The 14,538-nt window shown below is 40.4% G+C and overlaps 1 protein-coding gene across 1 annotated transcript in view; it reads right to left on the minus strand.

Moving 5' to 3' along the window:
- Nucleotides 1–7,846, minus strand: part of epb41a (erythrocyte membrane protein band 4.1a) — a 59,286-nt gene extending 51,440 nt beyond the window's left edge. The window contains exons 1-7 of the mRNA XM_041954669.1: nucleotides 7,538–7,846; nucleotides 6,409–6,675; nucleotides 2,625–2,729; nucleotides 2,395–2,437; nucleotides 2,224–2,299; nucleotides 815–1,033; nucleotides 214–301 (exon numbers count right to left, since the gene is read on the minus strand). Of these exons, the coding sequence (XP_041810603.1) occupies nucleotides 214–301; nucleotides 815–1,033; nucleotides 2,224–2,299; nucleotides 2,395–2,437; nucleotides 2,625–2,729; nucleotides 6,409–6,675; nucleotides 7,538–7,846 (1,107 nt within the window). The remainder of the gene's footprint in view (nucleotides 1–213; nucleotides 302–814; nucleotides 1,034–2,223; nucleotides 2,300–2,394; nucleotides 2,438–2,624; nucleotides 2,730–6,408; nucleotides 6,676–7,537) is intronic.
- Between the last annotated feature and the right edge of the window lie 6,692 nt (nucleotides 7,847–14,538).

The following is a 14,538-nucleotide window of genomic DNA, read 5'->3' on the forward strand; positions in this document are numbered from 1 at the left end:
CAGAAGCATGAAAAATACTAACAAACAAAGCTGCAAACACATTGGGCTTTTTTTTTCTTTTTACATGTGTTGTTTGTTTTCATGGAGCACTGGGGGGCTAAATCACAGTCACGCCCAGTTTGAGTGTGTTGCAAGTTTTATTTGCTCTATGAAGGATACTTGGATCAAAAGTCACCATGGAAAACAAGTATGATTTACTCCTCCTGTGCTCACCTTGGCCTGGTGGAGGTCCACTCCGTACATTGAGAGTTTCTTGGCATTCTCCAGGAACATTAGGTCTGCTTGGGCTGGACTCATTGACCTGCCACAACCCAAGAACAGGAATTAAATAAAATCTTTAGTTAATATTTGTTTAGTTTATGTATACGGGCAGCAACATGAAGCTAAAAAGCTAAAGTGCCAAATCTGCAGTTTGCTGAATGGACCCTTTAAGCTGCCTCCAAAAGCAAGTCAATCCCCACTGACCCCCATAATAAGATGCCCACCCTAGTAAAAAAACCAACACTAAAATATGCTATTAGTATACTGAGCATTCTAAAGTGTATGTGCATCCAGACTATTAAATAGTGTTCTTATACATAGTGTGCTAAATTGGAAAAAACAATTTTGTACTCATTCCACTTACATAGTATTTAAGTTGTACAAAAGTCCAACTTAAAGGATAACTTTTGTTTTTTAAAACCTGGACCTTATTTGTAGCATTAAATACGACCATTTACTCACCTATACAACTTCGGTGGCATTTGGAGTCGTTTTGAAGAAATTAGCCCCAGAGGAGCGGGGCGTATACTATAATTTTAAAAGTGGTGCTGACCTGTATGTATGGTGCAGCTCCATCATTTTGTCCTCCAGTTCCTTGGTCTGACCCTGGGCCATTTTCATGTCCTTAGCGTATTCATTGCCGTGCACCTCTGGGTCGTACTCACCCAGCTCCGACTGCAGGGCGTAGGAGCCCAGCAGGGCCAGGGTGACGAAGGAACAGGGAAGTCGGCCCTGCAGGATGTCCTTCCGCAGCTGGAGACACAGGTAGTACCTTCAAGGCCCAAACAAGGGTCATAAATAATTAATAATTCTGTTTGGGGGTCTGTACTACATCCAGCAAGGAAGAATGTGAGAAAAGGCTAGTCCATTTTGGGATTTCCATCAGCTTTCATGCTTAATTCATCTGTGATCAGCACATGTCCCTGTAATGTTTGATTACAAAATGTTTCATTCATTAGGCTTACTTTTGATTTTGTATTGTATTAATTTGGAGGATGTCTGTCCAAGAAAATGAATTGCTTGTCTATATACACTGTATTTCAGCTCATGCCCACCACACTAGAGCTTGTATTGCTGACTTGTAGAGGTTTAACACCAGGATGGGAACTTGTTCCTTTCGGCTTCACAGTTCATTTAGACTATCATAGTTATGTGTTGCATTAATTGTATAATTTATTGTTTTAATGTTTGATTTTATTTATGATAATTTTGGCAGTTATGGTATTGATTTGTTAGTAATTTAACTGGACATCTTGGACCTTGGACTTTGCTGTCTTTTTCCTGACATTTTCAAGGTGAGTGTGATTTCATATTCTCATAGTGTCGAATACATTTAAGTACATTAAACTTCTAAGATCAACCTTAAAACTAAGATCCATACATAGACGAGAAATATTGTAAACAAAAAACTGTGTGATTATGAACAACAGGTGTTTAAATCCTGAAGGATTATTTTAAATTACTCATGTGGTAGAGGGAAATAGAATGACACATTCACTCATAAAATCAGTGACCCCAATGTGAAATGCGAAAATTACAGACATAATTAAAAATGGGGGCAGCCGTGGCCTAGAGGTTGGAGAAGCGGCTTGTGACCGGAGGGTCGCGGTTCGATGGCAGAGAAACTTGGGTGTGGTGGCGTAGCCCCCTCCATTAGCTGGCTGATGTGCCCTTGAGCAAGGCACTTAACCCCCCCATATGCTCCCCAGGCACCTGCTGCGGCAGCCCACTGCTCCTGTGTGTTCACTGCATGTTGCATGTGCATGTGTGTGTTTACAGTGATGGGTGAAATGCAAAGAATAATTTCCCAGTTTGGGATTAATAAAGTGAATAAAATAAAAAATTTAAATGAATTACCCCACCACATCTGAAGATATAAATCCCATACACACACAAGTTTTTGATACAATGAAATTAGGTTCATAGGAAGCAGCTGACAAATCACTGGAACCCATGCAGTACCTTGTTATGTCTTCAGACAGCTGGGCTGGGTCCGGTGGATAGAATTTCACATTGAAGGTGAAATTATAGTTGGCACCTTAAGAATGAAAGTGAGGGTAAGATGAAATAACTGTCAGCATGTTTCAAAAACACGTTACAAAAGAAAATGATAACGGAAGGTGTTCTGCTCACCTTGTACTTGCCTGCGGATCTCCTTGGTTAGGTCCATCCAAGTCTGATAATAAAATGATGTATCATGAGGTCTGGTATCATTAGTCCTTAAGCCCTGAGGTTAACACGTTAATCTAACAATCATTACATTTACATGTACAATAAAGAAGAGAACTTTCTTGTCTCATGAAATACTGAGGTTGGGATTGTAGGATTGATACTAACTAACTAAGTGACAGTCAGTGACTCACCTTCATGGTGGGAGTCTCCCAGATGGCCAGGGCATAGTAGTCTTTCTCCAGAAGGTTGAGGTGGTCACACACCTTCATGAAAAGATCCTGACCTTTAGCATGTTTCTGACACACACACACACAAATACGCAAAGGGAACAAGACACAGAATAAGTAAATATTCACCAGGTACTGTAATAGACCTAGCTAAACCACCTTTGTTTGTAACCTGATGCACCAGATGGTTTGTGACAAAGAACCACCTGAGAAGTCATATTGGATAATTGTCATTCGATAATTGGATAATTGTCATTCCTTGGAAATTGTTTGGAAAAGGGCACTTTCAAAAATACTCGGCAGGCATTTCGATGAACTGACTATCACAGTCTGTCATGGGATAACTTAAACCTATCAGATCAATAAACCAACTAACAGTAACTCTTGCCAAAGCCAGCAGCCTCACAAGGTACCTTTGTCTGCTAGCTTTATGACAATGGAGGTATTCAGTTGAAGATCCATCAAGGCCTGTCTTGGGCTCTAATAGATTACTATTCTTCAGATGAAGTTTCAGATTTCAAATCATGGGATCATCCATATAAAAAGCAAGAAAAAGTTCCTCAAGGAATCTGCAGTATCTCGTTCACAAGGAGATTGTGTTTGAAAGCAGGGAGGTTTCCCAGGTGTTCAAAAAACGTGCAGAGCAGAGCAGAGAAAAGATGTGCAACTGTAAAATGAAATGTGTTGGACAAAAACAGAGTCTAAGTCCTCGATTCATAAGGGTATAGAGGAATCTGGGAGTTTTGAGGAAATATTCTATGCAGGCAAATTTGTGGTGATCTTTGTGGTTTAGGCTGTAGATATGCTGCTGGTTCGTCAGGTTCCACTATGCCTACCCTAAGAAGGGTGGTCTTGCAAGGTAAGGGTGGGGTTCTTTGGCTGTGTCAAATCCTCATTTGGGTAGTGGTTGGATGGAGGCCATAGCAGCATTTGTAAATAGAATGGACTGCATTTATATATTTGTGAAGATAAGATTATTTGCAATTGAAGAGGACCTGTCATGGTTTCCTTTCTGAACCAGATGGGAAACCTCAAAAAGGTCACTGCAACCTTTATGGACTGTTTGATGTAAGAGTGGCTTTACATTGTCCAGATGGAAAGATTATAATACCTTGGACCTTAAACTTGTTTAGATTCTTGCTTCTCTGCTATTAATTTATGAAATATATCCATTTTCCAAGACAACAGAGAATTAATAGTGAAATCATTCATCAAAATAGAGACTGATGAGAAGGTACCATTTATTCATCAATTTTTAGTCACCAACAGAGCCAGTCCTGGGGTAGTTGCAAAAAGGGATTTCGTATCCTCTTTTCCTTTTTACCTTACCCTATGTGCTGCTTAATGGGATCATAGAATAAGATAAGACGGTGCTAAATTGAGCAAATTTAAGTTAAAGTGAAACAACAAAGAACTATTTAGGTCAATCATTTCATTGGGCTCAGTTCATTCTGCTTCTGGCACTTGTGCGTAATTTAAGAGAGAGACTGGGGAGGGAAAATTAAAATGGGTGTGAAGAACCCATCATTTTCCACAGCTGCTGAATTCACAGTCTAAATTGGTAACTCTAAATATATTGGGGCTTTTTGTGTTGTTTTGTATAAATGATGCTACACCTGCTCCAATTCCATTCCATCTTAATGCAGGATATAGCCTACACATTAGCATGTGTTTCTACTTCCTTGTTGGAGATGGAATACACTCTGCTGCTTGCAGATCAGACTATGAAACAACTATTCTTTCCAGCTCTAATATTTCTGTTTATAATGCTCCCGTAAATCCACTGACATTGCTTCCATTGACTTATTCAGAAGGAGAGCTCACTATACAGGCTTGTGACTGTCACTGTCAAAAAAAAGAAACACTTTTCTCAAGGTGAAATTGGAAAGAATTTTGGGATTTGATTGTCTACAGTACATAATGTCCCAAAAAGATTTTGAGAATCTAAAGAAATCTCTGTTCGAGCCCTTAGAAGGCACTACATTGAAAACAGACATGATTCTGCAGTGGACATCACTATATGGGCTCACACTTCATCATCTGTGAACATAGTTCATCCCTGACCCCACAAGTATAAGTTAAAACTCTACGATGCAAAGATATAAACCAGATCCAGAAAAGCTGCCACCTTCTCTGGTCTTAGCTCAGTTCAGATGGATTGGGGGGAAGTAGAAAATTGTTCTGTGGTCTGACAGGTCAGAATTTGAAATTCTTTTTTCTCTTTTGGCTACAGAGGAGAGGGAAAATCCAGCTTCTTATCAGCGCACAGTTCAAAAGCCAGCATCCATGATAGTATGGGGGTGCATATGTTGCATTTGTGAAGGTATCATTAATGCTGAATGATATATACAGGTTTTTATACAGTAGACAACGTCTTTTTCAGGAAAGACTTTGCTTATTTCAACAAAACAACAACAAACCACATTCTGCACGTATTACAACAGCATGGCTCTGCAGTGAAAGACTGCCAGTTCAACCAAGCTACAAAATACTATTCTCTCACTTGCCTCTGGTGGTATCTCACCATGGAGACAGTTTGGGTTTAATTTGCCCAGATTTTGAGACATTTGTCTATGAGATGTCTGTTTCCTTCTCAATACAATGGAAGAGAACAGAACTTAATTTATTGGGCTTACAGCACTAAAACCTTTTCTTACTATTATTCTGTCTCCAGCGTATTCACTTAATTATTCAGAGTAACAGAGAAATTGTCTCTGGAAAGAGTTTCAGTCATTTTTGAGTGCTTTCAGCATCAACAATCGCATACATAGTTGAACTGGGGTGGTGAGAGATATCTCAAAACATGAACAAATCGAATTTATCTGTAGGGCTAGATCGATTGAGATGATATATTTATTTGAAATGTAAGTGAACCAGTCCTTAAAAAACAGCAGCAGCAGCCAGATGTTGTCAACTATGTTTCAAAAAATCAAATGTCGATTTAATAATTTAAACAACTGAACTGAACTAAACCAAACAGAAACCGCACAAACAAACTAGAAAAACAGAAAGCTATGAAACTGAAGCAGCTCTGTGAAGAAAAGCAAGCCAGATAAATGATTTTGTTTCAGGACAAGCTTTCCATCAGAAGACCAACATGTTTGTTATACTGTATTAAATTAAAAGTCAGACACACAGTGACCAGCTGGAAGAGCAATCACAACACAGTAAATAAATCAATAAATAATGCTGACGTTCCCGTCATTTTGAGAAAATTAATTGCATTTGTCATTTCACTTGAATTTGGTTCAATCACAGTAAAAATCCCTGAATGAGAGGAATCTGGAATAGCATTACAGTGGCTTAAAACATACTATGAAAATGTATAGTCAATTCATTGATCAGTGGATTGACAAAGTGTACATTTGGGTTCCAGTCTCTCAAGTGTGACACTTTAAACTTTTTTAGCAATTGATTCAGACATTTCATTTGATTTCATTCATTTGTTCTTATTCTTTGACATTTTTTAGACTAAACAAATAATCAATTAACCAAAATAAATAAATAATGAAAATAATCAAAACCTGCAGCTCTAATAAAAATGAAATGTACTTAAAAATAAACCAGATGTAACACTAATTGCTTTATAGTCAGTATATAACATATTAATGACATGTTAACATTTTTAAATGTTTATATATGCTCATATACTTTCAAGAGAAAAATCAAATAATTTAACCCACTGAAGTGTAATTTTCCTTTAGGGTATGCACGATGGATGAAAAAATGCAATGAAAAATGCTCTTACATCCAGCTCACACTCATACAGAGTGTTGTCCAGCAAGCTGACTTTGATCTGCATGGTCTTGGGCCGGCGTGGAGCTCTGGGAGCTTTTGCCTCCTCCTCTGTCATTTTCTCCTCCTGCTCCTCCTTACTGCCTTCTTCAGGACCGGACTCCTTCACCTCCTCCTTCTCCTCTTTTTCCAGGGCAGCCTCCTCCCCCTTCTCCTTGTTGTTGTCTTTGTCCTTCCCACCCTCCTCCTCCTCAGCTTCTTTCTTCTGTACCTGGACAGCCTGACAAAGACAACTACAATGCAATCTACACTCTCTTAATATGTCTAAACTATCGGGGGCTTTACCACTTAAGACATCAATCTATTTACAATCAAGTTCCCGTCCCAGGGACATGGGTGAACACATATGTATATGTATGCCATTTTGACAAAGGTGTTAGGGTTAAGGATGTGTAAATATGGTCAGTAGAAAGCAAATGGAAACAATGTTGTGAGTGTTGCATCAAGAACCCTGAAGACATCAAATGCCTGTTTAATTACTTTTGTTTTGTTCCAAGACTGTGGATGATGATGATGGGACAAAAGTTTTTCCTCATCTTCATGGACTCCCACTTGCTCCATCACCCATACTGATCATCCACACAGACACTGCTTCTACAGACTGCTTACTGTCCAGTTGAACTTGGGAGTAAGATTTTACTTCCATCTTAGCGAGACGGATGACTAAGCGTGGTGGCTTAGCGGCACCGCCGTATTCTATTGTGTTGTTGTCACTGGTGGACTCACTATTTCCCCTATACAGTCTCCTTTGGTTGACAATATGCAGCTTAAATTCATCACCAAACAGCTTTTGCAGTCTCAAGGAGGACGAGTCTGCCAAGGTTAAAGGCAAGAGGGAATCTGATCTGGACACTGTTATAGAACCAGAGGCGTGAAATGCTGTTTGCAGCTCGCCTCCTACTGACTGTCCTCTTATTCAGCCTTCAGTGAGTGAGACTCTCTCTCTCTCTCTCTCTGTTTCTCTCTCATTAACAGAAAAGTCTGAATGATAAGTAGTCATTACTTCAACAACTTCAGTAACATACTGTATCCCATGTCTGAAAAGGATGTTAAATGTAGAGCTGTGCAGCATGCAGGCTGACCTGAGCCTCAGCACTGCTCACTGAGTGCTGATCCAGGGCGACCTCTCCCTCTGTCCTCAGTTCAGGCTCAGGGTCAGCGATGGGGGCTTTAGCTTCATCTTCTTCCTTGTCCTCCCTCTCTCCCGCCTCACTCTCACACTGTGAGCGCCTCTTCAGGAAGGAGAAGAGACGGGAGAGGCCGCGGCCAGCAGAATTGCGGTTGCGAGGCCGGAGCTGCTCCTCCTCCGGTGAGGGCCGCCTGGCGTCCTGGCCAGCTTCCTCCTGTTGTTTCGGCTTTTTTTGGTGACTCTCTGCCTCGTCTGTTGTCATGGCAACAGCTGTAGAGATGACAGTATCAAGTTAAAAAAAGAGAACATTGGCCGATACATATGCCAATTAGTAAAGAAACAGATCACATTAATAACAGGTGGAAATGTATAATTGTATTTATTACATTGGTCTGTCTACCCAAGCTTAGAGGATGGAAAGATTTTGACAAAATACAGTCTGGTCAACTGAGCAACAATGTTGAATCACAGAAAACTGAATATGAGCGCATATTTTCTTCTGAACTGTCTGTGTCTGTGTGTTTTTCTTGATTTCTATTACTTTCTACATTGTGAATTCATACTGAAGACATCAAAACTATGAAGGAACACATACGGAATTGTGTAGTAAACAAAAAAGTCACCTGAAAAAAACATTTCAGGTGACTGCCTCATGAAGCTGATTGAGAGAATGCTAAGAGTGTGCAAAGCTGGCATCAAAGCAAAAGGTGGCTGCTTCAAAGAATCTAAATTATAAAACACATTCTGGTCTGTTTAACCCATTTTGTCTATTTTACTACTCTTAACTTTTAAAGCTGCACTAATCAACACAGTAAGGGTACTGACAGCAGCTGCTTTACTTGATGACTCAAGGATATTACATTACAGTCAGCAGATGCTTTTATCCTAAGTTACATACGTTTATGGGACTCACTTTCAGTTTATGATTAAGACTGCTGGAGTTCAGCATCTTCATTCACCCATTCACACTCATGCTCATTACGAGCATTAACACACTCACACACCAATGCACAGCATTGTGAGCATTCTGGGGTTTGGTATCTTGCCCAAGGACACTTTGACATGTAGACTGCCGAGGCCAGGGATCAAACTGCCTACCTTCTGATAAGTGGACACAGGAGCCACAGTCGCCCCACATCAAACAGAAAGCACTGGGCAAAAAATATTTCATCTCTCAAGGCTTTAATGCAGCCTGCAGTAGGTCATTTTGAAAATATTGTAATTCATGAGGGGTCACCTTTTCATGAATAGGGTGTGGCAGTGCAGCATAACTGGAAAAAAACAGGCAAAAACAGAAGGTTCAAGAGAAGAAGTTTAATTTTCCAATAAGCAAGTTATCAACAAGAAACGTATTTAATTAAACTCAAAGTCCAATATCCAACTTCAAACATTCTGGAGAAGAAAAAGGGTCTGTAAAAACTCAACCTTATTCCAAAAAGTTCTCAACGTATAATGTCAGTTTTCCCCTTTAAATGGTGACTTCTTCCACTTGAGCATGTCTTAAACATCAAGGTACTTTCCTAAATGCACAAAGTCTGTTTAAATTCCACTTGTCCAGCTCCTCCCAGCAGCATGACTCCCTGTCACTCTGCCCCCTTACCTCTGCCTTCTTGAAGTCCTGCTTTAACTTCCCTTATGATGCTACACATCCTTCTCCCCAGGCCTTATGGTATTTGAGTCTTTCCTGGGCCCATTTAATGGCAAGGCACTCATTCTCTACAGTGACATATATCTTGTCTTTTGGAAGCGACCTCAACTCAATTAAAAAAAGAACTGACAGTTCCTCACCCTCACTGATCTGGGATAGCACAGCACCCAGCATCTGCCTGGACCACGCACTTCTTACTGAAGTTGGTGACATTAGAAAGCGACACTAGAAAGTTGTTCTTTAAGTGATTTGTCCATAGTTACACCACCTATCATTAACAAATGCTGCCAGCCCTCCTCCCTTCTCACTACCGTCATATTTCCAGTCAATGGAAATTCTAAGTTCTAATACATAAACACAACATGAAATCTTCCAGGACATGTGGACCAGCACTGATTGGAAACTCTGTACGCAACGTCACTTTCATTGATTGAAAATGAAATGTAGCTGATAAAAGTGAATAATTGAACAACACGGTAGAGGACATTTTATTTGTTTATTTTGTAATGTGTAGCTATAGAGATATTTAAAAAAACACGTTCATGTTGAAAAAGCATGTCTCTTGTAGTATTGGTTTGCCCACTTACCAAAAACGCAAAAATAAATATTCATGTGGTTCAAACCTAACAATGAAATGTTTCAGTTTCAACATTTGACATGTTGTGTTTGTGCTAATTCCAATTAAATGGGGTTTCAATGTTTAGCAAATCCTCACATGCCATTTATTTATTTGTTTATTTATTTATGTTTTACACAGCATCCCAACCTTTTTTGGAAATGGGGTTGACAACAACGCATCACATTCTGTTATATTTATCCTTAAATAAAAGTCTAAAAATGCTTTCCCTCAATGTCGGCTCAACTTTTCCCTGTGGTATCAAAAATAGTATTGAATGTCAATCATTTTCAAGGTATTGTATCAAAGTTGGAAATTCCAGTCGAGTACATCATAACGACAGTTTTGCTATTCTTAGTCTAGAGGAAAACGAGTAACCTAAATCAACAGTAACCCTCCTCTGGGGACCATCACTTCATAGCCACATTGCATGGCTAAGGATGTTGTCAAGATATCTGGAGAGAGAGACAGACAGACACTGACTGACCAACTCTGTTTTTGGATGGAACAAATTATCTGGTCAAAATTACAAATAACATACAGTCCTTGTATGTGTATGTGAAAAGATACTTGGGCAATAAAGCTGATTCTGCTTTTGATTCAGAGACTCTGTTCGTGGATACACATCCTCATTTGTATTTAATTCCCACTGTACAGGACAAACAAAAGCTCAAAAATATCTTTATACTGAGCTGCTGTCAGGTCAGAAGATTTAGAGATTCTGCCCACCCGCCAGAACATGTAGCCTTCACACACCAAAGACCATACAGTGCACATACTATTAATACTCAGACAGACAAGTGAAGGAAAATATTCAACATTGAGCAACAAGACGTCCAAACCCTTGACTTGATTTCTGGGGTCAAATTAAAGGAATGATGTGATTAAAATTATTTGATGAAGGGCAACCACTTTTAAGATTTCAAATAGATTTTTAGATTTGGACAGAGAGCATGGTACGGTTCAGAGGTTAAACTGAAATGCATTTGTGAAAAGTAAAAGCAACAACATACTTAAGCATATCTGTTTTTCTGACTGCGTGGTAGCTTGTGTCACAGTGCTGAAAGTGAGCTTAAAGACTGAAAGCGGCTTTAAAATTAATCGGGCCTGTGTGGGATTAAAACCAGGGCCGCTCAGCTGGCACGAGCTCTGGAAACAATCCAGCCTGAACCAGCCTGCCTGACCTAGATTAAATCAGAGGCAGGGAATATTTGTTGAAAGACATAAGTGAAGAAACAAACCCTAAAACACAGCGGAGCCCTAACAGAGCATCTGTGTGGGGAGTGGGCAGTACATAGTCACACAACACTAACTAGGCCTGACAGATATGTTGGTGACAGTGATGGAGGCAATCAATGTAAAGACACTACACAGCTTTCAGACACTGTGTGGTTAAGATGTATCACATTATAGAAAAAAATACAAGCTTACAGGTTAGGTTTACGTTCTGAAATGGGGGCAGAAAAAATACTAGAAGAATCACATGGCAGGGTTTCTGTTATACTGTAATAACTTTTTTTATTGGACAAATCTGTTAAGGTCCATATTTAAATGTGACATCTGACATATATGAGATGAAAATAACTCCTGAGTTTGATGTTAAAACATCCGCCTTCCCTCTTATTCCTCTGTGGATTCAGCAAATTAAGAAATTTATTTTGACCAAACCAGGGTTGGTGGTGATTGTTGGAACAGTGAAAAGATGAACCAAGGAGGTTTTGGTGAGTTTTATTTAGTTTCTTTTGAGTTTAAAGGAAGTGTGTTTTATGGTGATAAAATCACTGTTTATGTAAATGGAGTAGCTTTGGTGAGAGCAATAAGGCCTCCTTTTTTGTTGTTGTTATCGTTTCTCTTCTGACTTATTTTTCTCCACTAAAATTGACAACAAACCAAAATGGGCAAATTCTACCCATTACTCAGGCACATAAAATAACACAACAGGTGTCTTAGCCTATTTCTTACAGAATTCTTGATTTTTATGAGTCTATATCACTCTGAACAGATTCACAATGATAACTAGATGCTGGACTAGAAGACCCTCTGCCGAGGAGGCCCTCAGTACAAAACTGACACTTCAACTACCAATGAATCCTCATCTTAACAAAAAACAATACAACAGTTGGCCAATGAAAATAAACCAAGGGGAAGCCACAAGCTTTATGATTTTCTGAAGAAAAGGTGAACTATTAGTTGGGTACTTTTCTCAATAGATAAACCCACATTTCAACTACCAATGAATGAGTCCTTATCTCAACAAAAACTCCTCTTCAGCATTACACAAAGCAACGAAAAATACTCAGTTTGAGACTCAATACAACAGTTATGTACAGAACAGACAATAAACCCAAGTGATGCCTCTTGTATGTAAGAGACAAGCTTTGTGATTCTCTGTGACTACACCTAAAGTGGGTGAATTATGAAATACAGACTTTTTGGCTCATTGCTAGGGGTTGGCAAGCTGATCAGCGGTCACTCCCACAAGGGACTGGACTTTTTCTACTGTGAGTAACTTTAGATGAGCACATTTTCTGAATTCCTTAATACTCTGTGGCCTGATGGGACTGCGTGACCTGCTGGCCACCAGCTGACGATTCGTGATGGGTCTAGATTGACTTGCCACTCATTCCAGATGCAGAGTGAGGTCCAGACGTTGAGAAGGTCTGCACTAGATGGTAGATATCAAGTGTTTCAAATAGTGTTCAGATCAAATGGTGAGTCCACAGCGATAGTCAATATCTTATCTAATCTGTCTAAAATTATATCCTGAACTTAACAGTCAAGGTGAAATGTGAGGGAAATTTCAAGGTCTATGTTGTTAAATATACATTAATAATAACTTGGCAGGTAGTAAGCAATATTGAAGTTTCAGCACCTACTGCAAGTTTAGAAAACATACAGTCCATACCATGGCCTAAAAAAAGAAGCATGATTCTGAGGTGTACTGTGGGCCTCACACATTGGTTCCTGTGTGAATGTGTTTTTGTGACCAAAGTGCCAGTGTTTAGAGTGGAACCTAGACTAGTTGGAAGAGGAGGAGAATGGACTCTGGAAAATGGCTGGGAAGTGGATCCCAGCCAGCTGACAGCCAAAGAGCCCCCAGCTGGGGCCAGAACTTCTGAGTGACTTGTAGTAGCTATATCTCAGGGAAAGCCAAGGGGCAGTTCTGATCTCTGGACATGCTTGCCCTCCTAAGAGACCCTCTCACAATCCACACACCAAGCTTAACAGGATATTCTACGAATGGTGATGTTATTTTTGCAAGATAATTGATTGGTCAATGGGTGGCGCTTTTATAGACTTTGATTTGATCTGTCAGGTTGGGTGTGCAGCATTAGTTACCATGGCGATGTACCTTGGTAAGAGGTGAACCACCACTGAAACCATGAAAACATACGGTTAAAACTGAAATTACGTCACTAAGTCCATATCCTTCTCACCAGTACAGGCCTCTGGTCAGTTTAGGCCTGCGCCCATTTGGGTGGACTCAAGCCGAAACTGTTTCTATTGTCTTTATAAAAGGCCTCCACCTAGATGGGTGAGGGTTTTGAGTTTTGCTTACACACATCATGCATCTACAGTCAAGTGTGGCAGCTTGTTACAGCAGCTTTGATAGTTTTTCTTTTCTTCAGTGTGTATTTGTGTTTTTCTTGTGTTTCTTGGTTCTTGGACTATTATAAAAAACATCGGGAGATCCATTCAGTCACTGCTCCATTGTTTACACTCGGGAACAGCTTTTAGCACTGTGAAGCATGAAAGTACTCCCTGTGGAAAGAAAGATCCCCACAGAAATGAAGGGGATGCAGAGCTGGAGCGAAGTGCCATGACAAGAAAAGACCGTATAAACCATCCACACATACTATGGGGGGCTTGAGATCTCTCCCTAATAAGATGGAAGAGCTAATGGCGCTAACCAGACTGCAGAGGAAGTACGGGGAGTGTAGCATCATGTAATTCATGGATATGGGGCTGAATTAACTCACGCCAGATGCTCATGTTAATGTGGACAATTTTCAACTTCTGAGAACGGACAGGAGAGCAATGGAGAGCAGTGAGAGGGAAGAGTGATGGCATAGCGATGTTCGTGAACAACAGGTCAGTGTAAAGGAGCAGCGCTGCACGAGGGACTTAGAGCTGCTAGCTTTTAGCATTCAGCCACATTACCTCCGACCAGAGCTCAGACTAGCCTCTCCATAACAGCAGATAACAACAGGTAAAGAGGGAGCTCAGGAGGATGACAGCAAGGAAAGCTACTGGCCCTGATGGCATCAGCTCCAGACTGCTCAGGGACTCTGCAGAACAGATGAAGACCCTGCATCATATTCTATGAATATCTTCAACCTGAGCCTCAGTCTGGAGAGAGTTCCAGCCCTGTGGAAAACCCTGTGTGGTCCCAGTTCCAAAGACTGTGCATCCCAGAGAGGCCCACCACTTCAGGCCAGTAGCCTCAGCTTCCCACCTGATAAAGACCACAGAGAGGATCATAATGAACCACCTGTGTCACCTGGTGAGCAGCGAGCTGGACCCCCTACACTTCACATACTGGCCAGGCATTGGTGTGGAAGATGCAGTTATCTACCTGCTGCACAGATCTCTCTCTCACCTGGAGAGCACTGTGAGCACTGTGAGACTCATGTTTTTTGACTTCTCTAGTGCTTTCAACACAATCCAGGAATCACTGCTCAGGGGGGAG

Source organism: Chelmon rostratus, chromosome 16, assembly GCF_017976325.1.
Source record: "Chelmon rostratus isolate fCheRos1 chromosome 16, fCheRos1.pri, whole genome shotgun sequence".
Lineage (NCBI taxonomy): Eukaryota > Metazoa > Chordata > Actinopteri > Chaetodontiformes > Chaetodontidae > Chelmon > Chelmon rostratus.